Genomic DNA, 27,669 nt, shown 5'->3' on the forward strand with positions numbered 1-27,669 from the left:
ATTTGTAGGCAATGTAATGATTGTCCACCTGGATCTGCAACACGTTTACTTGCACTAATCGCTCAGCCTAGTGCCACTCACAATTAATTTTTGAATATCCACAGGAACTTATTATGCAAAATGAAAAATGCTAAACTGTATTTGCTTTGCAGAAGTATCAATGGGCTTCATCATAAGTCCTGTGAATGTTGGTGTATGAATAATATACTGTATCTTTAATGCAATAAGCGTTCCACTGGATTTGTAACACATTACACTAAGTGTCCTCCATGTGACACAGTTTACCCTTTACTGAATCTTAACCTGGACAGAGACTTTAGGTCTTCCCGCTCCAAGCGAATATTACTTCTGGCTATTACTACTCTCCCAAATTTTGTTATTTCATAAAAGAAACCGTTAGGTTAAAATTTATTTATGAAAAATAGGTTCCCGTTCGATAAAAGAATTTATTCATGAAATACAGGTTTCTGTTTGTTGTGACAACATATTTAACCAACATGCAATGCCTTACATACCTAGCTAGCTATATACTCAAGTCTTGACTGTTCACTGTTATGGGAGGTCCAAATAGCTAGCTAGCTATCTTTATTTAAAATGACAGAATGCCTTGAAAAATCTTTTGTGTAGCTAGCTACATAAAAATAATATATTTAGCTCTTGTACTTTATCACGTCATTGTTTAACAACAAATGTGCCCCTGGAGTGCTGGCATGGTACTAGCTAGGTAGCTTAAAATCACAAAATAAGTATTATCCAGATGCGACCATCTTTCATCATCAGACATCAGAAAGGCGTTTCTGTTCTTTACTTCTCATTGTAAGGTACCTCAAATTCTTGTATATCTAATGAAAAAAAAATACTTAAGACTTCCTTAGTTCCCACCGCGTCTCGTTCACAAGTTTCAGCGCTGGCCAATATGACGGACAACGTTGAGGAACCCTGGGTAATTTTGAAAAAATGTGATCCTGCCTTATGATTTTCATTTTTTTGCTGCTGATATCAGCATATTTTAGCCCTCGAGTGCCATACCTCCGTATTTATAGGAGTTAATTATCTTTAATTAAAAAAAGTTGAAATTATAAACAACAACTTGTTTTTACCTCTGATTTGGGCGAGCTCCGGTCGAATGAGAATTAAATTTTTATTTCTTACTACCTTTAATGCAACTGCATACAATTTTTTTGATATTTCAAATTATACTTTGGAGTCATTCTTTTTCTTACTTCTTTCTTTTCGTTGTTCTTTTCCTTTAAAACTTTCGAGTCTCTGGTGTACAAAGCCACATTTTTTTCTTTTCGGTATTGCTCAATTGAATCGTTTAATTCTTTCAAAGAAAAGAATTTTGTACCCAATTCCAGAAAACATATTAAGAATTAAAACCCACTCTGGTACACGGACTTCTATCTTACGAAACAGTGTCCTCCTCCCGGGATACTTAGTTAATTGGCTCTGCGCAGGAGAGATAAATGCATACCTAAATAAATGAATACCTAAATGCATACCTAAATAAATGATTACCTAAAAATTATTTGTCCGCACTTTATTAAAGTGCGGACGAATATCCACTTCGTATATTTTTACGAAGCAGATTTTTTGAGTTTTTCTGAAGGCCAGTTATGAGATTAAGGTTGCGTTTTTGAGAGAACAGATTAAATATTTGAGAATTTGAACTTGGATTATTTAGAGTTAATGTACGAGAAATTGAGATTGAAACTTAGTTTAGTTCCTTTGATTAACTTCGTATTAAAACATTGGAATTTTTAAGAGCTAAAAAGAAGAAAATTTAAGAACTTGTGTGCGACGGATTGTTATTTACTACCAAAGAATCGAAGATAGAGTTAGTAACCAATTTATTTATCCATAAACATTTTCAAAATAAAACTGTTGCTTTGTCTTTCGGTCCTGGGTCCCTTGGGGTTTTGCGTTCTTTGGATAACCTCACTTAATAACCACGAATTTCTTGTGTTGGAAGGCGAGTTACAGTCACAGATTTTATGATCTTACAGATGTTTTATGGCATATTTTCAAAACGTTTAAAGTTGAGAAAAAAATGAGACACACGATTTAAATTCAGACTATGCTGAAGATGTGGACATATTCTTTTTTCTGTACACTGGTATACTTTTGAGACTAATCCCTTCACAGACACCCACTTTTTAAGACTTTCGACTACATTTTTTTTCTGTTACAACATTTTAATTTTTTTTTATAATATTGTAGAACAAACTTTTGTTAACAAGTGCATATATACTTTTATAATGCTTTTTTAAAATGAAAGTGGAAAATATGCTTTATACAGAAGAGGTGTAATTTACCATACCGCTACCTTAAATTTTTCAACAATATCAAAATAATAAAAAAAATACAGACAAGAATGTGTAGCTATAACGACAGTTAAAGAAGACCTTTTGTAAAAAGATATGAACTCAAAATTTTTTTATTACTTGTAAAATAAAGTAAACATACTCTTTTTGTTTACTCTTAGTATTAAAAATTGTTTTTTGAAGAGAATGGCACTGTAGGATTTTCGTTTAGCAAAGGCAAAGTGAAAGTTCATTAATCATGTTGTTAGACAGGTTTCAGCAAGTTTTATCAGCTTTAAACGTACAATAAAGCTAACTGTGGCAGTAATCTATGCTTTAAAAAATTACCAACGCAGCATTTTGGTTTGCTCGAGATTCTCAAGGTAAAGATTTTATACAGATTAAAACAAACTCTCAGATGACTTTGATTTGTGTATCTTAATATTTTCTAGATTTTTTAAACACTTTATATCTTTGACTTAATTTTTTCCGAGATTTGTTTACATCAAGACACAGTATCTTTGACTTGATCTCTTTCGAGTTTTGTTTACATCAAGACACATCTATTATATATTTTTAATGTCTCGTCATTACTTTATGTTTGCGGCCTCCCTAAAAATTCACACGTGGGCAATATTGTTCCAGCATGAAGTAAGTATGCGGTTACATATATCGAAATAAAAGTGATATGATATTTGATGATACAGCCATTTCCAGCTACTACAAGAAACTGTGTGGTGTAAGCAACTTTTGAAATGATATAGCGACATAAAAATTTGAATATAAAGATATGTAAAGAGCAATTTTACGTGCCTGCATGAGATTCCATGCTTGTCCTTTTAAGACAAAATAAATCGTACTGGCATATAATCTCATGTCACCTATCACGTGTAACCTGATACAGACTTTCGAAAAGCCCAGACATAAATTTTATAGATGGTGTCAAATTGCGCGCATGTCTTTCGTGCCAAATTACGTGTAACTCTTATACAAATTGTTTTCTTTTTAACTACAAAATTTCTTATCTAACTTACTTTGCACCTTACAGAGGTAGAAACTTAAAAACACAACGATCACTCAACAAAAAAATATCTTGATTATTAGGAAGCATTGCAATATTGAAGTATACATTTTCTGGTCCTCAAGATATCTTTTGCACTACTGACATTATTCTTATTTGAATTTTTACAACCAACGTCGATTATAAAACCGCCAAAACGTCACTCTCCTTAGCTTAGGGTTGAAAACTTAACTAATCGTCATTGTCTCGGCTTTTCTGATGATCTTAAAAAATTTCTTTTCTTTGCAACCAAATTGGTTTTGTCCGACGTTTAGCTCAACAAAAGAATCTCAATTATTACTCGGCTGCTTAGACAACTGTAAAAAAAAACGACACCACCATAGATATAACCTGAAATATCCTTCATAGCTTATGTAAAGAAAATTTATTGAAAAATATACTCAGGAAAATTTTTAAACTATAATATTATTATATCAACTGAAGTATAACCAACAATGAGCATCCTTATTTTGACAATATGTTTCGATCTATAATTTGATCAGCTTCAGTTCTAAAACAAAGATAAAACAAGATTAAAAATCCATGTTATGTGTTTATATACATTTCCACAGTGAAATACATTTAAAAGCTAAAGAAGAAGTGAAACGTAAGGTCCACGGGACAGCATCTGAAAAAAGAATACAAAATAAAAAAAACTTACTAAAGTTCGACTTTTATATTCGTCTCTAGTGTTTAGTTGTTAACGTAATTGATTGACATGTAAAGACTCAAGGGTCATTAGATGGTTTACAGATTTTGACTTCGATGTTAAAACGATGACGTCATCCATCGAAATGAAATGTTGACATGAAGCCATGTGAACAGCTGCCGGCGCATTTTTTCTTCTATGTTTTCTAATTCTAGTGATCAAATGTCGGCGCCTAGCCAACATAGCACTGTTTGTATCGCAGACATGTAATTTTGTGAACAGCATCATTTTTTAAAGATTTATCTACAGATTATATTAGCGACGGTAAAGCAGTTTTTAATTTCTTCAAAGTAAAAATAACTGACATGAGCGTTCATTTTCATAAGAGATTTGTTAAATTGGTCTGAAAACTTTCCTCTGTATTCAATGAATAACATTTTCTTATCTTTTTCTTCCTCCTCTTCCTTACACTCCACACGTTCTTCTTAAATAATTTGTTCAACGTATCTCTTATAACAGAATCAACAAAAGACTTTGGATACTGATTGATCTTAAGAATCATTTTTGCTCGCTGTAGGCTTTCGTAAAGAATTTTATAAGAAATGCAACCTCTAAAGATCCTGTTGATCATACTAATAAGCACTGATTTCTTATGTCCTAAAGATGCAAGGCAATCAAATTTCATTAGCAGTTCGTATCAGTGGACTTTGTATACAAAGTCGAAACTAACTTGTTTCCAGTGTGAATTATTTGTATATCAAGAAATAAAACTTTCTAAAGTCAAGCGTTGGATAACATAAACAACCAAACTACATTGTCCTCGCCAAGGAGGACTCAATCAAGTTGCTTTTACTAGCCGAAATTGTGACAGCGAGACATACTCATTAATTATTCATAGTAACCAATATACTGAGTATGAAAAGCAGCCTGTACCTGTGTCGTGTTAGCCGACAAGTAAGCGCTAACAACTTTAATACCAGGCAACAAACCCTGGGGTGGAGGATGTTTTTTTTCTGTGAATAAATCTTTGTAAATAAAAAATTTAAAAATATATAAACCTTAAGGTTAACTTGTCTCTTTAAGTACAACTAATAAGCTTAAACCAAGTCTTAGATTGTGGCATCTGGCTGGTTTATATATTCGATAATGAAAACAAAACAAAGCTAGCTTAGATATCTAGCCAGTTAGCTAAGAAAAAATATAAAATCTTATAAATGCAAATGTTGACTGAATACTTTTCTGTAAGCAATTTAGTTGATAAGACTAGGTTTAAAATTGGAATTTAAAATTAAGCATCTTGCTTCCCATCTCTTCTCTTTCTGCCAGGTAAACTATAGAGAAAGTTTTCCCCGAAGCAATATATACTTCGTTTACACAGCAATATAATGTGCTTTAGCATGATAAATTCACCACTTAGGAACATGATCCAAATGGTCAGGATCTGGTTCACATTTCACGAACTGTGTGAGTAAAATAATTATAGGTGCTAAAAACAACCAGCTAAGAAATTTGTGATCAATAAATGTCTTAGCAATCTAATACCAGTCCTAAGAGGTGATGATTAATCAAATTGTGTATCTATTAAATGTTTTATATAATGTACTAGTTAGCTTTTTTTTTGGTTCGTACGTATTTTTAACAAAATATGTCTTGTAGATAATTTTATTTCAACTGTAAATATTTTTTGTAAATCGTTAACTAGCTTACATGTGACTTGTGTGGCTAAATTTTTGCACAAGTGTGATGTATCCCCTAGCTATAAATAACAGATCAACAAATTTTAAACTTGTCGTTAAGTAGTCACGTTAGTTGTTGAGAATTGGAAGATATATTAACTTGTCTGAGATAAAACTTGTTTTTACTTAGTAATAGCTTATTGCACCTGCCCATTTACAGGTTAGCAAGATAGCTAGCTACATATTTTTTCCCACCTAGCTAAATTGCCGAAAGTAGCTAATGTTATTACGCTAAAAAGCTTTAAAAATAACCTTCGTTTTCATTTATAACGTCAACAATAAGAATCTGTCAAAAAACATCTTTCATAAAAATATTTACTTTTTGGCTCAGCATTTAATTTGGCCAATTCTTTTGAACATTTCCGATAGCCAGAAATCCCTCACGTTTCAATGTTTTTGTACAAAACCCGCCATATTTCTAGCAAATCGTTGCATATATTTTGACGGGTGTATAAGTTATCTAAAGTGAACCAATCGCATTGGAGAACTTACCAGCCTAAACCAGGGGGGGAGGTTCTTCGACGCTTGCCTTGATGCCACAAACGCAAAAACTCCTGGGGACGAGGTTGAAAATAACTTCGATTTTTTCTATAGAGGGTTAATTTTTTTCAACGTGATCCATACAATTTATTTGAGTCTTTTTATAACATCCTTTCTCAGACATTTAAAGTTAAATTTACAAGATGTGAAAAACTTTCACTTGCTATAGTTTACTCCCTAAATAAGTAAAGTGTCCTGAATATAGGTACATATGGGTACATAATCCTGTCCATAATTTTGTCTTTTAACAAAGTTACCAAACAGAATCGTCCAAGGAATGCTCTGCAGCCGATAGGCTATGGGAGATCCATTCCAGCTGATTTGTAGGCAATGTAATGATTGTTGCAAATGCGCTAGACTCAGTTTATGTAAAGTGCGCATTATCGAAAAATCAATACAACGACCAGTAAAGGATCGAGAAAGAACAACAGATGGCTATACTAGCCAATCTAACCAAAAAAACTAAGATCTGTTTGTGAAAATTGACGAGCGAACATTACCAACTTAAAAAGTGCGTGTGTTCAATATGAAAAGTTTGTAAATTGCACATGTGTATAATCTTCGACGTTAACCCTGATTACAGTAATCTTTTGAAGAAGATGGTAAACGATACACAGTTTTAGAAGCCTTATATATAGTATGAACCGCGACCTAATACGCTGGTCTTTCACTTGATCTTTTTACCTCTCTTCAGTTTTTGCGACAGATTCCTTTTATTCAATATATATTGAGTATTTTCTTAAAAATTTTATCCATAGCTTAAAGCTGGTAAAGCCTTGCTTTTAAAGAGAGCAACCATGACTAACAAAAAAAGATACGTCGTTCAATGCAAACAATGATGTGTATTTGTTAAAGGCCAGTCATCATTATCAATGCACCTTCATCTACTTATAATAACAGTGACTAAAAAAATATATGGGGTAGTGAAACATTATTTTAAAAAGCATTTTTGGGCGATTGCAGTTTATAAACAAAATTCGCTTTCACCGTTATTTTTACTATATGTGAAACTGTAGTGTCCTTTATTTTCATTTGTTTAGAGGTTACTGGTATCAGTAGATTAGATTGCCTAGGATATATCAATGGTTGCGGTTTCGCTAATTACACATATGATGATTTAGCCACGCCATTTATCAGTTGCTGATTCCACTGAATTGAAGAAGTTCATCTATAATGGATAATAATACTGAAAAATTACATTTATATTTGCGCAGTAAGAATGGCATGTCTTTAAATGCCCTTAAGAAACAATTTCCGAATATCACTGACTTAGAGACTGTTTTATTGAACTCTCCAGATCTTTTTTGGATTTCTATTCGCGATGCAAAGTACAAAGAGGTTAGGGCTAAGCTTAATATAAAATTGTGCTATCGTTATATGTCGAAAACATGTAAAAGAAAATGTGGTTGTGTGCATGTATGCAAAGATTTTATATTATCTCGAAAGTGTTGCCCAACACCTTGCAAAAATGGGCTTTCTCACACCGTTTTAAATCCGCATAACTTTCGCCTGTTGTCACAATACAAGTGCTCAATGATGGAGACGCTCTTGCGGTCTTCTTTTCCGCGACTATGTAAAAGCTTTCAAGAAAGTGGTACATGCAAACAGGAATTTTGTGGATATTTGCATTTGTGTCAAGAATTTGTTTTTGGTTTATGTTCTGGCGCTTGCAAGTTAGCGGCATTTAGTCACATTCCATTAACAGAATTGCATAATGTGCAGTCCTATCATAACGAGAAAGTATTTCAAATGTTTAGTATAAATGCAGCCACAAAAGATCACAAAACTCTCTTTCACAATGTTCTCACTGGTAAAGATACTTCCCCAGTCCACAAATCTAATACCAAGCAGGTGTCACCAGCTCAATGTACAAAGAAGGAAGAAAATGGTCCATTGTTAATTTGCTCTCACTACATCAAAGGTAATTGTCGAAATAAAAATTGTCCTCGGTTACACATGTGTAAAGAATTTCTGGTGGATGGAAGTAAGTGTAATCTAAAGGATTGCAAGTTTGGTTTTTCCCACAGTCCTTTAGATGCACACAACAAAAAGATAATGTTAAAAAATGGAATTCAAGATAAAAAATCATCAGAGTTACTTAAACACCTTCGTGGTTCATTTCCACGTGTGTGCAGCTACTACCGAGAAAAAGCTGGTTGCTCTAAACCTCAATGTCCTAGAATGCATGTATGTCTTAAATTTTGCATTGGCAAATGCGCCAACTTGAATTGCACTTTGTCGCATAATTTGAAAGACAAGCACAACTTAACAGTTCTAAGGCGCTTTTCGCTGCACAAGATATGGAATAAGAATAAATCCACGGAAAGGGGATTTATTTTATCGAATATTTTGTTCTCCAGTAGGAGCCATACATATCCCAGGAAAAAGAATTGGAGATGTGCATCGACAGGAAATATTACAGGATGGAATTCAACATACCTATCGACCTTAAGTTTATCTGAAAATTTGGGCTTGGAAAATGGTGTAATCGAAGAATCTTATTGGGATTTATCTGAGGAGGAAGAAGGTATCGAATTAGATGAGAAGGAAAGCATTGACTTGGAAGAGGAAGAAAGTGTTCCGATGAAAGATGAAACACCAAGTCAAAAGGATGTGTTTTATTACATCCTTGAAAATCGATTAGATGGTATTTGTTCAATATCTGATTTATGTCACTACCTTCACCTGGATAATGAAGTATCTACCCTTGTATGGTTACAAGATTACGAGCATACCTTTCGAATTGTCACAAACTCAAGCAACCAGCAAAATGTTTATTTGTGCCTCTCTGAAGTTCGACCGTGTAATAAATATTGGCAAATGGGTGTTGGCTGCACAAACTCCAATTGTCAAATGTTTCATGTTTGCCAAGCTTATCTAACAGGGAAGTCGCATAATATGCGCACTTGTAAGTTGAATCATAACCTAAAAGATCCACGAGAAAAGAAGCTAATGCAACAGTTGGAATGGTCTGTGAATGAGGATCAATTATTACTATTACTTAAAATGCGATATCCATACGTTTGTTCATATTATACAAAGGAGAATTGTGAATATGGTGAAGAATTATGTCCCAATTTACATGTTTGTGTCAATTTTATGGAAGGTAATTGCAAGAAGCAAGGTCTCTGCCGTTTTAAACATGACAGTGCTGTTTCTGGCAAGCAAGCAATAAGGTTGATGAAAGAATATCAAATAGATGACGACGATTTTCGAACTTGTGTTATTATACCAGACTCAAGGGAAGAAGACATAAAAAGTGATGTTACGTCTCTTGGTAAGATTTCTCATTGTTTAAATTCTTCATCAGCTATTTAGTAGACACAGTGTAATTCCGCTGTCGTTTTTCATATAGATGTGTTTAATTGGCTAAAGGAAGAAGGAATATGCCGAAGTTTTTTAGTCGATAAATGTTCTTCAGAGTCAGACTGTCATTTGGTTCACCCACCCAACAAATCACCATATCTTTGGCAGTACAAAAAGAAATGCAACAATGAAGTTTGGAAAAATTTTCCACAAGACATTAATTTAAGCATTGAGAAAAAATATTGTGACCCATCTGCTTCCCAGTTTATGTATGTTGTTTTTCTAAGAAACGTTCAACCCATTTAATATTATATTGTGTTAGCCGAAGAGTTGTTGAAGAACTAATTTTAAATGAAAAATAAGTTTTGCAAAATTAGATCAAATTGTGTTTGCAAAGATTAGTTCTAGTGGTCATGCATTATACTTGCATACATATGATATTACATAGATAAAATATGTACCACATTTTACTTAAAAAAAACAATATATTGCCTAAGAATGTTCGCTAAATTTATAATCTTAAACATACTCTCCCTAATTTCTTTCCGGGAATGTACCTCTCGTTCAGTGCTCATATATAATTAATTCTATACCTTTCAGAAACGGAAAGCTTCATATAATATTCTCCTCTGGTATATCTCCTTATGGCAGCTATGACGGATATAACGTTACTGTCCGCCGATTGTCCACAATGTCATCCGTACAGACGGCCGCAGAAGAAGCTTTTATATCAACTGAATGGAAATGGTATTGGCTAGGGGATTTGAAACAGTGGGAAGAATACAAGTGCAATGTATGTAACTTTAAGTGTTCTTTTTTTTGTTCTGTCAGGCCTTTTTAAAGTAACTTGTTGTTAGAAGTTATCTCATTGCCACGACAATGAAAGAAATCACAAAGAATGTACACATGGGACATCTACCCATGTTTCATTTACAACCTGCCCAGCATATTGTATGTTCTGGGCAAAAGCGTGACTCAACATTATAAGTGTGCGTATTTTTAACTTTACGTTACTGAACCTCGTTTCTGGAAAGTCGCCAAGAAGCCAATAATAGTTATCATTTAAGTGTTTTTGAACATTGGCAATATTGGGGTACGTACGAGTTACGTGTAAAAACGACCTACTGTGTTGTTTTTGGTTACACTAAGCATAATTTAACCGCTCCCTCTAAAATATTTTGCTGCGATTGTGGCAAAGTGTGAGAAAAAACATAAAACTTGAAAAGAAAGCTATAAAAAATCACCAAAACCAATAGAATTTAGTTGTAATAAAATTCGCCATGTAAATGTATTTTAAAAATATATATTTTATTAAAAATAAAATGTTTACGCCATCATCAGTACATAAAATAGAATAGAAAATAAAATTTAAAAAATGGTTTTGTTACATAATATAATTTCATATGCGCAGGGACATAAAAGACATAGAAGTGCAGACAAAATGAAATAGAGCAATATCAGCCAATCAGGTGTTTTGACAGAATCAATCTATTGCGCAAAAAGCTCAAAATAGTATATATAGCATGCTAGCTCAAATATTACCATCTCAAAAGTCGTTACTACATGGCTTTCTATCGTTAATAATGTTTGAACAAAATAATGCCCAATACATAGAGTTTTTTTTGATAAATTAGATCTCGGGCTCGTTTGCACCCAGAAGTAAATGTGTAGCCATTTCTTTATTAGATTTAATTGTCCGTGACTTTGCCCGTGCATTTATATATAAGAAGTCAATTACATTACCTGTTCTCTTAAAACTTTTTTAAATTAGAACACAATAGCAAAATTCCTGAAATCGCTTCATTTTATCACAAAATTGTAAAAAATCGCTTCATTTTATCACAAAATTGTAAACCTTCGTAGAAAAACGAAAAAAGCATTTAGGGGAGGTTTTATAGGTGCTTTTAAGGAAAATTTTAGAAAATATAAAGAACTTAACTGACTGAAATTGAAATGTGCTAACTGTTGTTGACTCTAATTTTTCTGTGCGGTTGTGGTACAGTGCTTATATTTTAAGCGATGTCCACTTGCCTTACATGTGTGCGACCTTTCAACCCGCCAACTGTGGAAATTTACCAATTGTCGTTTTTTCACACAATAGCATTGTGTCAAACAATTATGGCCAACATGTAGCTGTGTATTTTTTTAGGTTACAAGTGATGTTATTGAGAAAAAGTACTTAAAATTGAAAAAACGTTATTATTTTTCCACCAAGCAGTTCAGGTATAAAATTTCTTTTCGAAGTATGACTCAAAAAAATCTGGACGAACGATATAAAACGAAACGGGTAGTGCTACGTCGACCTGTATACAAGGAAGCAGAATCAATAAGGTAAGCGGCGTAGTTAATGCTTTGTGTGCTTTCTTTCCCTTGAGTATGTCAAAATATTCAGATGTTGTTATTTTTTTAACTATTTGATGTCAAGACTAAAAGGCTCATTAAGAAAGTGCGTATTAAGATGTGTTAACACTATTGGTATAAGAAAAAGGTAAATTGCCTGCAACCAATTCAAGTTTATTTTAAATCACTTGCTTTTGAGCTGATATTTTAGTTAAAACAAAATTGCCTAGAACGCGTTCAAACGTTCTTTTGATAGGTAACAGTTTTTTCTCCAATTTTAAAAAAGTCACAAAAACTTGATAGAGGCAGCAAGAAAATGATTATTTTAATTTATTTATTTTATCTCATATCGTAGATTTTATATCCTATGTATACCTCTGGCACAATTTATAAACTGCGGGAATCCAAAGTCACATTACAAATAGGACTAACACTGGTGCTATTCTAATACTGCTATAATCACTGTAACGTTCAATATGTCAACTTTATCATCAACAAGGCCACAGAAACGATATACCATATCGTTTCTGTGAATTTGGTATAGCTAGCATAATTTAGTAATTCTAAATGTAGTTGTTGAAAGTTTTACTATGACGTTATTTTGCTAGGTCATACTCACCAAAATTATATCTTTCATTCAGAAAAAAGTTAGCTTTTTCTGCATTATATCGCACACCTTCGCATTGGCCCGACAACTTTAAACCTGGACAAAGAATTCCACTGCAAGATGATGCCATTCACAAGAAAATCGAAGATTCGTTTATATTAACAATGCCAACGTATGAAGTTATTTCCATAGAAGAAATTTGCCATAGTGCTCACTTCGCAAAATTTCAAATGTATGAGTTTGTCTATAATTTTAATACACTTGAGCTTTTTAGCTTTTCTCTATCAAAATATTTTGAGACTGTGTATTTTTAATGTTTAGAAAAAAAGATGAGTTTTCGAAAAGGTTAACCGAAATTAATGAAATGACTTTATACCATGGAACTAGCCACACCGTTATTGATCAAATCTGTGTTCAAAACTTTGACTGGAGGGTATCTGGGAAGAATGCTACTTGCTTTGGTCAGGGAAGTTATTTTTCTAATAACGCAAGGTACAGTCATAAATATTCAACATCAGATGCATCAGGAATCTTTTATATGTTTGTCGCTGAAGTTTTGGTTGGACAGTATGCTAAGGTAAAATATTATAGCTGCCAGCTGTTTTTCTTAATCAAGATAAACAAACCGTGAAATATATTTAATATCTGCTGGAACGGCTGTTGGTTTTCGACTTTAGTGACCTACACGAAAGTCGAGCTGATGCCGGCTAAAAACAAACTGGCTATTTTCAGGCATGTATGTAATTCACAGACTCGAACATATAGATATATCTAGAATTTTTATCTTCTCCAGCCTTGGTCATGATTTCATCCAGAATGAGTGTCGCTGAAATATTTCTTTGTAATACACTTTTCGAAACAAATATTGAATCAGCGAACAAAGTGCGCTGGTCTGTTCAGTGCGCAAAACACGTTTGCCGGATTGGTAATATGTGCGCGAGATATACGGAATGTGAGCATTGTAACCGGTTCGTAGCTCCTTTAACTATCCACGCACAGTTTTTAACAACAATAACACAAGTTGCTTCGCTTTGCTGCCCTTTGCTGCACTTTGCATCTTTTATTCCTTCATTCCTTTATTAATTCATTTTTATAATATGTACCTATTATATATTATATGACTGATTTACGATTTAATTTGGAAAAGGTTATCAAATGTTATGGGGTAGGAATCCGTCCAAGATAATATGCTCGAAAAACTCTGGATCAAATAGGGTTAACCGAATTTGTGATAATACCACCAACCTCATTTAATTCACGGTAGGGCAAACGCTATGACTAGGAAACTTGCCGAGATAACTTAGCAAAATGATAGAAGTACTTTGACATCTTTTATATTAATAGTCTGTCTGTGACAATACCGAACCAGATCAAAATTTGGCTTTCCAAAGGAGATGTTTTTTCCTCCTTAAGAATGCGCACATTTTAAAAAAATAGTCTAATTTGTTTTATCAGCGATTTAGACATTACGTAGTTATAACGATTGACGTCAGAAGCCCTTGCGCAGCACTTTCAACTTTGAGGCCAATTAACTGGAAAACGAGTGAAAATAACTGGTCTTATTTCCTGCGTTGATAACTAGGAACCACATGCCACTAAAGAGGACCAATTCCCTGAAGCTGGATTGACCTATCCGTTTCGGAACAGACGGGCTGATGACGTCATCAAAATATCTTAAAACTACAATATCTCTGCAATCATACGTCAAAAGTACATGATCCTATACCTTTTCTTGATCAACGTTTCAGGCTGTATTCCATAGAGGCAACGGGAATACAATTTTGTTCAGCTTTTTATCGCTTCACAATCTAACAAGATCAACCAATTCTGAGATAATGTATTTTTATTTGTCAAAAACATAGGTTCTACGAGCAAGTCCCAGAGTATCAAAACATACTTTGGAAGCTGTTTGAATAACTAGTAGCAAACGATCGTGTTATTGACGTTGCATAATGGTGCATCTTGTTCGCTAGAAAGTCATAAAATAAAGTTATAAAATAATTTGTCATCTAATTTTGCCGTAAGTTTCTTTCCTTAAAAAAATACCTGAAGCCACGCACTGTTTTATCATGAAAACAGCCATTCTTTCAATTCTAAACGAAACGAATGGTAAAACGCGGAACGATGCTTTTTCACACTTAAACAATATTCTAGGAAATTTATACGAATAATTTATACCGTGAGAGAACTTTTTTCTGCATTGGCAAATCCACGGGTTCGCCTGTCCTTTTTATTCTGCATAAGGCATAACGATAAGGTCCGTGGAATAATCCATTTACGCAGAAAGACAATGGAAAAATAGGTTGATTTAGATGTTTCGCTGACGTCAGCAGTGCATATACAAAATAATGGCAAAATTAAGTTTGTCTGTGGTCTGTAATGTGTAGAGTTCATCAAACTAATGCATAGGATCATACGTTTTCGACGAACGCCTAAGGAGATGTGAGGGTTTAAAGATTTTGCTAACGTCAGCAGAGACCGGCAATAACAAAAAAAAATTGTATACCCGTTACCCTCATTGTATAGATCTTGAAACACTGATCAAAAAATGCATAAGATTATGTATCTTTGACAAACGGTTGCCGATATATCGAGGTTTAAATGTTTTTTGATGACGTCCTCAATCGGCCTAATCTGAAATGGATTCGGGGATTCAGGTTTGGGCAACTTACCCAACCTTTTTATATATATTTTTTTTAAAACAATTAATATTTTTTACATAAAAAATACAATATAACCTAAATATAACAGAACCACGAAAAAGTAAGTTTAAAGTTTGTTATTTACGAAGATCTTACCCAATTTTGTCCAAGCGTGTTCCAAGTTACCTGGCCTCATAAATTAATTTCATCATTGTCGTGCCGTAACGTTAGAAAGATAAGCATACCTTTTTCGGCGACAATAAAGGAAAATGAACATATGTGAAAATTGTCCCTTACAAACACACTGACACACTGTATATCGATATTTTATATGGTTATAGAAATCATGTATTTTACACATTTGTAAAGAAAGCAAGTTTGGACGTTAAATTACACTATCATTACTTTATGGTTTTGAAATGATCATGTTACCTTTTTATCTCTTCATACTCAATGATAAATTGTAACAAAGTGTTACAAACATCTTGTGTGTGCAAGAAAACGCTCTTGTTTAATTCTTCACTACTATAAATTTATCATAGGGTGATTCGTCGATGAAGCGTCCTCCAAACTTACCAAATTCTGACGTCGAACTTTACGACAGCTGCGTTAATGACGTAAACAATCCAAACATTTTTGTCATCTACGAAAGAGACCAATGTTATCCAAGATACCTTATATCGTACAAACAACGACTTAGATATAGAACGTCTATTTTAGAAGAAGAGCTTTAAACATGTAAACAGAAATCGTTATACTTCAAAGTCATGGCATTCTTTCGTATTGCTATTTCTACAATGAAGGACATAAGTTGGAGAAAAATTGCTTTTATATCTATCCGTATCAAGGCACATCACAGAAATCATTTTTAAAGTAAATCACTGTTTAACACATAAACCTGTCTTATGCGAAAAACATCGTTGAATTACTTTTTTTTGCACCTACTTTTTTTGAGCCCCGGTTTAGTGTTCAATGATCGATCATGGTATGCAGAGACTACAAAAAAACAATTTACCCTGCTTCCATCCGATAAAAGATTTTACCTTTCACCAGTATGAAAAATTGTGCACATAAAGGAATCAGTTTTTGCAAGTTTAAGGAGTCTTCGTAAGTTTCGCAAAAAAGACTTTTTGCGAAAGCTATTATTTCTTTTTTAAAACGCGATTTATACTATTTTTTTCCCTGATTTATCAGAACTTATGTAATTTTTATGTGAAGTTTAACCTCTGTGTATTTTTAATCTTTGCCTCTCCTACAAAGGAGCCCTATAAAAAACAGTATAAATTGGCAAAAAAGTTATTATTGTGTTTCGCGAAATTTAACTTTAAGGGTGTGTGGTATAATTACTATTTTTCGGTATGTAACTCAAGTATTATTAGAACAACAGCTATTAATTGATTTTTATGATTTACATTCACAGTTTGTAATTATCTATAATATAATACCCGTATACGTCTGTCAGGTCCGTCCGTCCGTCCGTCCGTCCGTCCGTCCGTCCGTCCGTCCGTCCGTCCGTCCGTCCGTCCGTCCGTCCGTCCGTCCGTCCAAGCTAACACTAGCTAAGCACAATAAATAGTTTCACATGTGTTGTGAAACGAGCTGTCTTGTGAAAGATGTTTATATAGTGGGGAAAACAAATAGTTGCGATCTAAGGGAAGATTAGTATTTGGCAGAGGCTGTTCGAAATTTTACATGTCTTTACGATAAAAATTGCAAAGATTATCGAGAAAAATATGGAGTGGCAAATGCTTGGAGAAAAGTTGAACAGAAATTGGGATATGACACTCGTTTGCAGCGCAGAACCCCTGGCGCTAAGTATCATATCGGCTTTTTGCAGGAGAGCTTTCGAAAGGAGATGCTGTTTTGCGATTTTGAGAAATTGCTAAAAAACTGCCATGTTCCAAAAATTTATGAAATTTAGGATTGTAGGTGCTCATCATATAAGGGCTACTTATCTGTTTTAAGAGAAATATCTATATTTCTGTCATTTGAGAAACGAATTATTTTAGCGAATTCGTTTATACCGTCTGAAGTATTGATATTAATCTAGCCCTTACTACTGGTCATCTCTCGCGAAAACGGAATGAGTGCGTAGCAGAGTTCTTGAGTTGGGTTTTGATCCTGCGCAGGTCCGATTTATTTTCAAGACTATACATCGTTATTATTGTGAAATATTACTTAGGGAGGTATTTAAGAGTAAAGATAATTTAATTTAGTGCTATATCCAATTTATCTGTATAAGTCCGACTTTATCGTTTGCGAAAGGTGAAAAAAACATTGTGAAGTACATCATTAGATCTACAAGATTTGATCTATTGCGTGCTTCTCATATTGCCGCTCAGTAATGGATGTTTTTCTGTCGCAGTAAAAAATGACAGCGGTGTACCACGTTTAGGCTATATAAACTACATTTACTTGTTTTTCGATAATTTAAGTCGACTTTAATTAGCTTTAGTAGGCTAACCACCATTCCTCCCAGTAATTGTTATGTCAATATAGTTAATGAATCATTTTCGGCAGGCAAATGGTCCAGTTTGAATGTTATTTTATTTTATTTGAATACCTTATACAACTTTGCATATTTTATATTTAAGTAAAGTTATCAAATATTCATCAGATTATAAAGTCCAAACATGTTTTTAATATTAATACGATATTCATAGCAATGGAAAGGCGGCCATAAATTATATAATGGCTAATTCAACTTGTCAATATAAGTCACATGACTGTACATATCGAAATAAGACTTTTAAAATATGAAAATGTTGTTAGTTCTTATTCGAAAGAATGGAAAGTTGTATTAATTGTCGTTATTAGGAAATTTAATATATTTATGTAAGTATTTATTTCTCTGTTATTTAACAGCATTACAGTCTCTTTCTTCTTTGTCATCCTTTGTACCAGAGAGGCGCGCATTTCGACTATGTTAACAGTGTGACCTAGTAAAGAAGTGTTGTGAATTCTTATAAAAACTATTCTAGGTCTCCCTAAACTGTTCCCTCTACCCAAGTTAGTATATTTCGACTGTAACTAGACGTATAAATTTCGGTCATAGTGTAAACACACATTGCAGGGTCATTTTTCAAAACGTAAAACTGGTCTTCATTCTAAAACAATATTTTGCTTGTATCGCAAAATTTAATTTATCTTTTGAGTTCACGAAATAGAATCATCTGCATATAAGTTGTAGCCGCAGGAGCTTCATTTTTAAACATAAAAATTATGGCTTTAAACAGAAGAAGTTTAATAAAAAAAACAAAGGCGCTTTAAAAGGTCAATCTGTGAATGTTGTTTCTTACCAGTTTAGAAACTTCAATGTTAAACATTATATTTTGTCAATACTCTTTAAAAGTGTTTAAAAAAGTGGTGTATTACAACAAGAATTTTGTGGATGCTTGCATCTGTGTCAAGACTTTGTTGTTGGTTCATATTCAGGTCAATGCAGGTTATCTGGATCAAGCAAGATATCAACTGCCAACTTACGTAATCTGAACTCTAATCATAACCAAAAAGTATTCCAAATTTTTAACATGCTTACTGCAAGAGCTTATTATCACAAAATAGCAACTGCAAAGAACACTTCTCCAGTGAACGAATCTAATACCAAAAAGGTGTCACCAGCTCAATGTACAAAGAAGGAAGAAAATGGTCCACTGTTAATTTGCTTTCACTACATGAAAAGAAATTGTCGAAATAAAAATTGTCCTCGGTTACATATGTGTAAAGAATTTCTGGTGGATGGAAGAAAGTGTAATCTAAAGGATTGCAAGTTTGGTTTTTCCCACAGTCCTTTAGATGCACACAACAAAAAGATAATGTTAAAAAATGGAATTCAAGATAAAAAATTATCAGAGTTACTTAAACACCTTCGTAGTTCATTTTCACGTGTGTGCAGCTACTACAGAGAAAAATCTGGTTGCTCTAAACCTCAATGTCGTAGAATGCATATATGTCTTAAATTTTGCATTGGCGAATGCACCAACTTGAATTGCGCTTTTTCGCATAATTTAAAAGACAAACACAACTTAGCAGTTCTTAGGTGCTTTTCGCTGCACAAGATATGGCATAAGAATAAATCTACCGAAAAAGTATTTATTCTATCAAATATTTTGTTTTCAAAGATGAGTCATACATATCCCAAAAAACAAACTTTGAGATATGCATCTACTGGAGATATTGTAGAACGGAATCCAATATACCACTCCACCTTAAGTTTAGCTGAGAATAATGTGGTTAAAGAATCCCAAAGTGATTTACAGGAGGACAAAGGCAGTGTTGAATCAGAAGAGGAAGAAAGCATTGAATCGGAAGATGAGGTACCAAGAGAGAAGGATGTATTTGATTGCATTCTTAAAAATAAATCAGATGGTATTTGTTTAATATCTGATGTATCCACCCTCCTTAACCTGGATAATGAAGAATCTACGCTGTCATGGTTACAAGACCACGAACACACATTTCGAATTGTCACAACTCCAAGCAATGAGAGACATGTTTACTTGTTTCTGGCAGAAGTGCGACCGTGTTATAAATATTGGCAGATGGATGTCGGGTGTACAAAGCCTGATTGTAAAATGTTTCATATATGTCAAGCATTTCTATCAGGGAAGTCGCATAATATGCGCACTTGTAAATTGAACCATAACCTGAAAGATCCACGAGAAAAGAAGCTCATGCAACAGTTGGAATGGTCTGTGAATGAGGATCAATTATTACTATTACTTAAAACGCGATATCCATACGTTTGTTCATATTATACAAAGGAGAATTGTGAATATGGTGAAGATTTGTGTCCCAATCTACATGTTTGTATCGATTTTATGGAAGGTAATTGCAAGAAGCAAGGTCTCTGCCGTTTTAAACATGACAGTGCTTTTTCTGGCAAGCAAGCAATAAGGTTGATGAAAGAATATCAAATAGATGACGACGATTTTCGAACTTGTGTTATTATACCAGACTCAAGTGAAGTAGAAATAAAAACCGATGCTACGTCACTTGGTAAGTTCCACCTGCAGTTTAAGAACTTTATAATGTGTTTAGTGGACATAGTGTACTACCAATATCGTTTTTGTATAGATGTGTTTGATTGGCTAAAACAAGAAGGGATATGCCGAAACTTTTTAGTCGATAAATGTTCCTCAGAAATGAATTGTCATTTGGTTCACCCAGCCACCAAATCACCATATCTTTGGCAGTACAAAAAAGCATGCAACAATGAAGTCTGGAACAACTTTTCAAACGAAATTAATTCGAGCATTGAGAAGAAATACTGTGACCCATCTGCTTCCCAGTTTGTGTATGAAAATGTTATTTTTAATTTTTTAAACAAAAAAAAAAATTATTGCCCTAATAGTTGTAATTTTGATTAAAATTACGTTGAATTTTAATCGCCTAAACTATTTATTTTTTCTATGAGAGCTTCCAATTGCAAAAATATACACTGCATTTAATTTAAAAAAACAATACGTAACCAAGAATGCTCGCTAAATTTATAACTCGAAAATACTCTCCCTAATATCTTTTCGCGAATGTACATTTCTGTTAGTGCTCTATAACCTTTTCTAACCAATTTAGAAACCGAAATCTCCACATAATGTTCTCCTCTGGCATATCTCCTTGTGGCACATATGACGGATATAACGTTACTGTACGTCGATTGTCCACCATGTCAGCTGTACAGACAGCCGCGGAGGAAGCTTTTATATCAACTGAGTGGAAATGGTATTGGCAAATGAATGTAGAAAAGTGGGAAGAATACAAGCACAATGTAAGCAAGTTAACGTGTTTTTCTTTTTCCTTACATACTGGAGTTAGAGCTCTCTTGAAATATGTTGTTCATTGTCGCCAACCCCGTCCCATTGCCTCCAAACTACCTTTTATCAGAACATTGAGACGAATAATAAACAGAACACAAGCTCTGTGGAGTCTGTTGCATTGTCGCGACAAGTCTAACAATCACACATAATACACTTTTGATTAGAACGCGATTAGAAGAAACGCAAGTGTGAGATATTTCTTAAATTGTTAACTAAAATATTAAATAAAAAATATATAAATCATTGTATTAATAATGCCTATATACTGAAGCGGGTCGACCTTGAAACGCATGAAATATTATAGCTTAAAACAACAATTGCGATATATTTTTCCAATTACTTTCTATTTTTGTAATACTTATGTGCTCTTAAATGTTAAGATAAAAATATTATCACATATTCCATCCTTGTACATCTTAAACAAACTTATTTTACATAAAGAACAGCGTTCTTAGCCAGTTAGCATTGGATTGGATGAAGTGCTGTTAACTTTTTCCAATATTATTGTTTTTTTGTGTTGTATCCAACAAGCTGATGATTGGTAAGAGGAAGCTCGGGTTACTTCTGATGGATACTTTCCTTGCTAAAAATGCATGCAGCTTGTTTGGCTGCAACAAATTTTGATAAAATTCTTCCCCTAGGGTAAATAGAATCTAGACATAGCTGTTCTACTTTTTAAGGCGACACAAGGGAGGCCCCCGTTCTGAAAAATGTCATTATAGAATTATACGTTATATTTATCGAGTGAATTGCTGCCGTCAATCACAACTGAATAAAACAAAATCACTTTGTTATGGCATTTTTTAGGGAAATTAAACATTAGTCTGTCATAAAAACTTTTAACGTTTTAGTGCATTTACTCATTCAATCTTTAGGATAAATGTAATCCTTTCGAGAAAGCCTACATTAAAGGAGATCAGCATTGTAATTTTTCCACCAATCAGTTCAAGTATAAACTTTATTTTCAAGAAATGACACAAGAAAACCAGGACGAAAAATACCGAACTAAACGAAATGTGCGAAGACGACCTGTATTTAAAGAAGCAGAGTTAATAAGGTAGGCAGTGGTAGTTAATCTCGTGAACGTGTCTTTATATTTTTTTGTGTTTTCTCCGCAGGAATGTAAAAACTATAATTCTCTCTATATGTTTTTGGTATTTGTATATTAGCTACATGACAACAAGCCCTTGAGAGCGCATTTTACAATTGCATATATAGGTCTTTTAAACGTACTGCTTAGTTTAAACCGTCGCCGTATTTCTGTTCGGTCAGCAAGGGGGGGGGGGGGGGGTAACGTCAGTTCAAAATTATTCTTAAGTGGAATAGATACACGTCGAAAGTTTTTGAATTCTGTCTCAGAATCGTCAAAAGCAAAATTACGACCCGAAAGAACCAGGGTCCCATGCCCCAAGGAAATAGTTAGTCTTTGTTTTACCTTTCTTATGAAATATCCCTTGACAAATTATAACACGTTTGCACAGTTTGTTTTAACAGAAATTTGCACATTGTTCGGTTAAGCTTATATTTAATTGCAAAAGGAGGCAACGTAGCTGCCTTGCCTTAAAAACAGAATGCCCAATTCATTACGCCTCGGACTGGTTTACTGTTTTAAGTGTAGTCGTTACAACACCACTTATTATGGCAAAACAAAAAGCCATCTTAAAGTCCGTTTGTCCAAGCACCTAGGAATTACAGCACTTACAGGTAAACAGGTGGTTCCACAATATTTTGGTGCTGGCGCTGCAGATTTGCTATTTCCTTTTCCTCCTGCCATTTTTAATAATATCTCTTTTCTGTTTGTGATAATTATCGATTTTTTATAAATATCGACAGACACCTGTTTCAAAAAATTCTTGTTATCTATGCGTTATGGATAAAGCATAGATAGCAATATATCATATGATCCATTTATCTCTTACTTTCTCTTTCGATGCATTTGTGCTATATAATTTGAAATCATTGAATGATTCAATGTCTTGTTGTTACTTTTACTAAACACTTTGTTACTAAACACTCACCTTTTACCTTTTTAATTTATTATACATGTTTCAATTCCTCATCTCTTTTCCCTTAATTTTTAGCAGAACGAATATTTATATCGGAAAAAGCGTATTCATCCGTCGCTAGCTAACAACTATCTTTCGCTCACGGACAGACAAAACCACATTTTACTTTACCGACCATTTATACTGTTAATTTAGAATATGTCTATATAATATGGTAAAGTTTTTAAGTTTCGTACAGGGACGTAGCCGCAATGTTCTTTGTAAAAGTTTATTTCAGATAATATTTCATGTATTACGTAGGTACTAAACGCTTTAAAAAAAATTTGAATTTTCAAATAGATAAAAAGGTGCAACTTACGGCTTTTAACAGTGAGATAAATACCACAACGTTTTCATCCCTAGCGCAGTGTTAATTCTCTACTTAAGCCTGTGATCATTTTCAGCAATTTAGGATGTTAACCGACAGTAACCTAAGCGGGTTAAAGCTGGTATGAACCAATTATCATCCGCTGCATATGTAAAAGTAATAGGAGCCAGTACAGTTTTGTACACTTTCGTAGGTGTATTTTGGAAATCTTTCATGTAATGCTGTGTAGCATGCTCGTACTCAACTAAATAAACTTTTTATTCAGGAAGAAGTTAGCTCTTTCTGCATTATACCGCACACCTTCGCATTGGCCCGTAACCTTCAAACCTGGACAAAGAATTCCACTACAGGATGCTGCCATTAGCAAAAAACTGAAGGACTCGTTTGGATTAACAATGTCATCTTTTCAAGTCATCACTATAGAAGAAATTTGCCATAGTGCACACTTTGCACAATTTCAAATGTATGAGAGTGTTAAAGTATTTGAACTCTTTACCTTTTCTTTATCTCAACTATCAAGACTGTCTATCTTTAATGTTTAGAAAAAAAGATGAGTTTTCGAAAAGGTTAACCAATGTTAATGAGATGACTTTATATCATGGAACTAGTCACACCGTTATTGATCAAATCTGTGCTCACAACTTTGACTGGAGAGTATGTGGAAAGAATGCTACTCACTTTGGTCAGGGAAGTTATTTTTCTAATAACGCAAGTTACAGTCATAAATATTCAACATCAGATGCATCAGGAATCTTTTATATGTTTGTTGCTGAAGTTTTAGTTGGACAGTATGCTAAGGTAAATCGCACGAACATACCTCCGACGTCATTGACTTATGCAGTATCAAAATATATTTATACTTACATACATATATGTCCTTGGTCCGATATTTTTGTTTTCCTTTATCCTATCCTAAAGTTTCAGGAAGTAGCCTGACACTAATGCCATAATATCATAATTTAGAAATTATATGCAATATTAAACTCTGTATCAACTGTGTATGTGTATTTATCACTAACAAAAATATGTTAGAAAATTATTTTTGAAGCTGCGCCTTTTTAAGAGCGTAATTTCTGAAACTGGAGATCGTTAAGGACAACAAGGCAAAACAAGATTCGAAACATATAAACTAATATGGTTGTTGAAAACAAAACGAGTCTGCTAAATTATTGCAGTTGGAACAGCTGAAGCCCTTTTAACAGGTTTAGGTTAGCAGTAGAATGTAATTAAAAAGGATGTAAAAAATATTTGAAACTAGTCGTTGTCCATGGAAAAATCCACGGAGCCAACCGTCGCAACAAAGTGGATAAAAATATATCGCATTTAATATTCGTGTTTCCGTAACATCATTTTCTAACTCGGCAGGGGGTCCGCGCAGAGACAGACAAAAATACGGCTATTATTAAAGAGACTAGTCGTTGCAACAAATTCCGGTAAGAGTCAAAGAAATGTCATCCTTGCAATCCTTTAAAACCCAAATTAAAAAGTGGGTACCAAACTGCTCCTGCAGACTATGTAAAAAATACATCCCACAAATTGTTTTTATATGACTCGCGTATGTACTCTCGCTAATTTCATATTTGCTAATACACTCACTTAATTTATACAATCACAAATGTTTAAAAAATTGTATATATCTAAAAATATTTTATACCTTATATTTATACTGTATATTTTAAAATCTTTCTTTTCAAGTTGACATTAACTAGCTTTTATTAGCTATATATGTATTACTTAGTCAACTATAAATAAATGAATAATAATAATAATTGCCCGTGGAAAAATCCACGGGTTCGGCCGTCCTTTATATTTACCCGTCGCAACAAAGTGGATAAAAATATATCGCATTTGATATTCGTGTTTCCGTAACATTATTATAGAGATTCTTGTATTGAATAAACTTTCCTGTTTTTACCTTATTAACTTGTTATAGGGTGTTTCTTCGATGAAGCGTCCTCCAAACTTACCAAACTCTAACGTCGAACTTTACGACAGCTGCGTTAATGACGTAAACAATCCAAGCATATTTGTCATCTACGAAAGAGATCAATGTTATCCAAGATACCTTATATCGTACAAACAACAACTGTCTAAGTTAGATATGTATTTTAGAAGAAGAGCTTTAAACATATAAACAGCAATCGTTATACTTCAAAGTCATGGCATTCTGTCGTATTGCTATTTCTACAATGAAGGACATAAGTTGGAGAAAAATTGCTTTTATATCTATCCGTATCAAGGCACATCACAGAAATCATTTTTAAAGTAAATCACTGTCTAACACATAAACCTGTCTTATGCGAAAAACATCGTTGAATTACTTTTTTTGCACCTACTTTTTTTGAGCCCCGGTTTAGTGTTCAATGGTCGATCATGGTATGTAGAGACTACAAAAAACAATTTACCCTGCTTCCATCCGATAAAAGATTTTACCTTTCACCAGTAGGAAAAATTGTGCACATAAAGGAATCAGTTTTTGCAAGTTTAAGGAGTGTTCGTAAATTTCGCAAAAAAGACTTTTTGCGAAAGTTATTATTTCTTTTTTAAAACGCGATTTATACTATTTTTTTCCCTGATTTATCAGAACTTATGTATTTTTTATGTGAAGTTTAACCTCTGTGTATTTTTAATCTTTGCCTCTCCTACAAAGGAGCCCTATAAAAAACAGTATAAATTGACAAAAAAGTTATTATTGTGTTTCGCAAAATTTAACTTTAAGGGTGTGTGGTATAATTACTATTTTTCGGTACGTAACTCAAGTATTTTTAGAACAACAGCTATTAATTGATTTTTATGATTTACATTTACAGTTTGTAATTATCTATATTATAATACCCGTATACGTCTGTCAGGTCCGTCCGTCCGTCTGTCTGTCACGCAAAATGGTAGCTTAGCTGCGCAGGTAGCGACACGCACGCAATGCGGTATAAAAAGGACGGGCGAACCCGTGGATTTTTCCACGGGCTAACGACTAGTGTTCTTATAATACACTATTTTAAATAAATGTCTCCACTGACTTCTATGCAAAATAACTTTTCATTTCTATTTCTGTTACCGGTCTCACCGTAAAAACATACTCCCCTAAAAGTTTACTCCCCAGTAATAATTTACTAGGAAATAAGTACTCCCCAGTACTTATTTCCCGGGATATTGTTACTCCCGGGAGTATCTATTTACCTGAAAATTATTACTCCCCGCAGGAAATTTTTACTCCCCTATCTTAATAAATAAACATGACCTTTATTATGCTGATAAAAAGAATTTATTAAGAGAACTTACAGTGGACTACCGAAAGAGTTAAAAATCCGGTGGGGTGGGTCTGGCTTCTCTTTTTCGGTGGGACCATCAAAATTTATATATATACCAGCTTTTATAAGAAGCAAGAGTTGTTTTAAGAAATGTCAATACAAAAAGCTTTCAGAATCAAATGATTTTAATTGTTTCTTATTTTTCTTGCTGGATTGACCCATCCGTTTCGGAACAGACGGGCTGATGACGTCATCAAAATATCTTAAAACCACAATATCTCTGTAATCATTCGTCAAAAGTACATGATCCTATACCTTTTCTTGATCAACGTTTCAGGCTGTATTCCATAGAGGCAACGGGAATACAATTTCGTTCAGCTTTTTATCGCTTCACAATCTAACAAGATCAACCAATTCTGAGATAATATATTTTTATTTGTCAAAAACATAGGTTCTACGAGCAAGTCCCAGAGTATCAATAACATACTCTGGAAGCTGTTTGAATAACTAGTAGCAAACGATCGTGTTATTGACGTTGCATAATGGTGCATCTTGTTCGCTCGAAAGTCATAAAATAAAGTTATAAAATAATTTGTCATCTAATTTTGCCGTAAGTTTCTTTCCTTAATAAAATACCTGAAATCACGCACTGTTTTATCATTAAAACAACCAATCTTTCAATTCTAAACGAAACGAATGGTAAAACGCGGAACGATGCTTTTTCACATTTAAACAATACAGTTGACTCTCTCTATCTCGACTACCCTCTATCTCAAACATCTCTCTATCTCGAACCAAAGTCTCGGTCCCTTGAACATTTGTGTAGGCTCTAAGCTATTTTTCTCTCTTTATCTCGAACCTCTCTATCTCGAATACCTCTCTATCTCGAACCAAAATCTCGGTCCCGTCTGACTGTTTCTCTCTCTATCTCGAACCTTTCCGGATTTAAGAACCTATTTACACTAAAAATCGAATTAAAATGTACCATTTTCGAACGAAAATGTTTGACGTTCGAATTCTAAAGTCACTCACAAAACATTGTTTACAGT

General features: G+C 33.7%; 2 protein-coding genes across 3 annotated transcripts; both read left to right on the plus strand.

Moving 5' to 3' along the window:
• Window positions 1-288: 288 nt before the first annotated feature.
• LOC130662274 (uncharacterized) lies at window positions 289-17,976 on the plus strand. 2 transcript variants are annotated; one of them, XR_008988968.1, is made up of 9 exons: window positions 289-2,686; window positions 7,047-9,565; window positions 9,644-9,863; window positions 10,195-10,387; window positions 11,744-11,925; window positions 12,543-12,773; window positions 12,863-13,118; window positions 15,726-16,290; window positions 16,646-17,975. XR_008988968.1 is itself a non-coding variant. In XM_057461096.1 (8 exons), the coding sequence occupies exons 2-8, from the start codon at window positions 7,462-7,464 to the stop codon at window positions 15,915-15,917; spliced, it is 3,378 nt and encodes a 1,125-aa protein (XP_057317079.1). In that variant the 5' UTR covers window positions 289-2,686; window positions 7,047-7,461; the 3' UTR covers window positions 15,918-17,976. The 2 variants fall into 2 exon arrangements, 1 of the variants encoding a protein (XP_057317079.1); XM_057461096.1 differs by having other exon boundaries at window positions 15,726-17,976.
• On the plus strand, window positions 15,951-27,369 carry LOC130612891 (uncharacterized). The gene is made up of 15 exons (XM_057434227.1): window positions 15,951-15,993; window positions 16,150-16,235; window positions 16,513-16,539; window positions 16,857-17,043; window positions 17,234-17,295; window positions 17,400-17,524; window positions 17,633-17,715; window positions 18,001-18,018; window positions 18,619-20,181; window positions 20,260-20,479; window positions 20,758-20,950; window positions 21,875-22,056; window positions 23,638-23,835; window positions 23,915-24,170; window positions 25,306-27,369. The coding sequence occupies exons 1-15, from the start codon at window positions 15,951-15,953 to the stop codon at window positions 25,504-25,506; spliced, it is 3,444 nt and encodes a 1,147-aa protein (XP_057290210.1). The 3' UTR covers window positions 25,507-27,369.
• The last annotated feature ends 300 nt before the right edge of the window (window positions 27,370-27,669 follow it).

The sequence above is a fragment of the Hydractinia symbiolongicarpus genome, chromosome 10, assembly GCF_029227915.1.
Source record: "Hydractinia symbiolongicarpus strain clone_291-10 chromosome 10, HSymV2.1, whole genome shotgun sequence".
Classification (NCBI taxonomy): domain Eukaryota; kingdom Metazoa; phylum Cnidaria; class Hydrozoa; order Anthoathecata; family Hydractiniidae; genus Hydractinia; species Hydractinia symbiolongicarpus.

Excerpts from the sequence above, each read along its gene's own strand:
- LOC130612891 (XM_057434227.1), top strand. The coding sequence starts at position 15,951 with ATGGCATTCTTTCGTATTGCTATTTCTACAATGAAGGACATAA. Across the intron at positions 16,236-16,512 it reads AAAGATTTTACCTTTCACCA|GGTGTGTGGTATAATTACTA; the intron begins GTATGAAAAATT and ends TTTAACTTTAAG. Across the intron at positions 24,171-25,305 it reads TAGTTGGACAGTATGCTAAG|GGTGTTTCTTCGATGAAGCG; the intron begins GTAAATCGCACG and ends AACTTGTTATAG.
- LOC130662274 (XM_057461096.1), top strand. The coding sequence starts at position 7,462 with ATGGATAATAATACTGAAAAATTACATTTATATTTGCGCAGTAAGAAT. Across the intron at positions 9,566-9,643 it reads AAGTGATGTTACGTCTCTTG|ATGTGTTTAATTGGCTAAAG; the intron begins GTAAGATTTCTC and ends TTTTTCATATAG. Across the intron at positions 13,119-15,725 it reads TGGTTGGACAGTATGCTAAG|GGTGATTCGTCGATGAAGCG; the intron begins GTAAAATATTAT and ends AATTTATCATAG.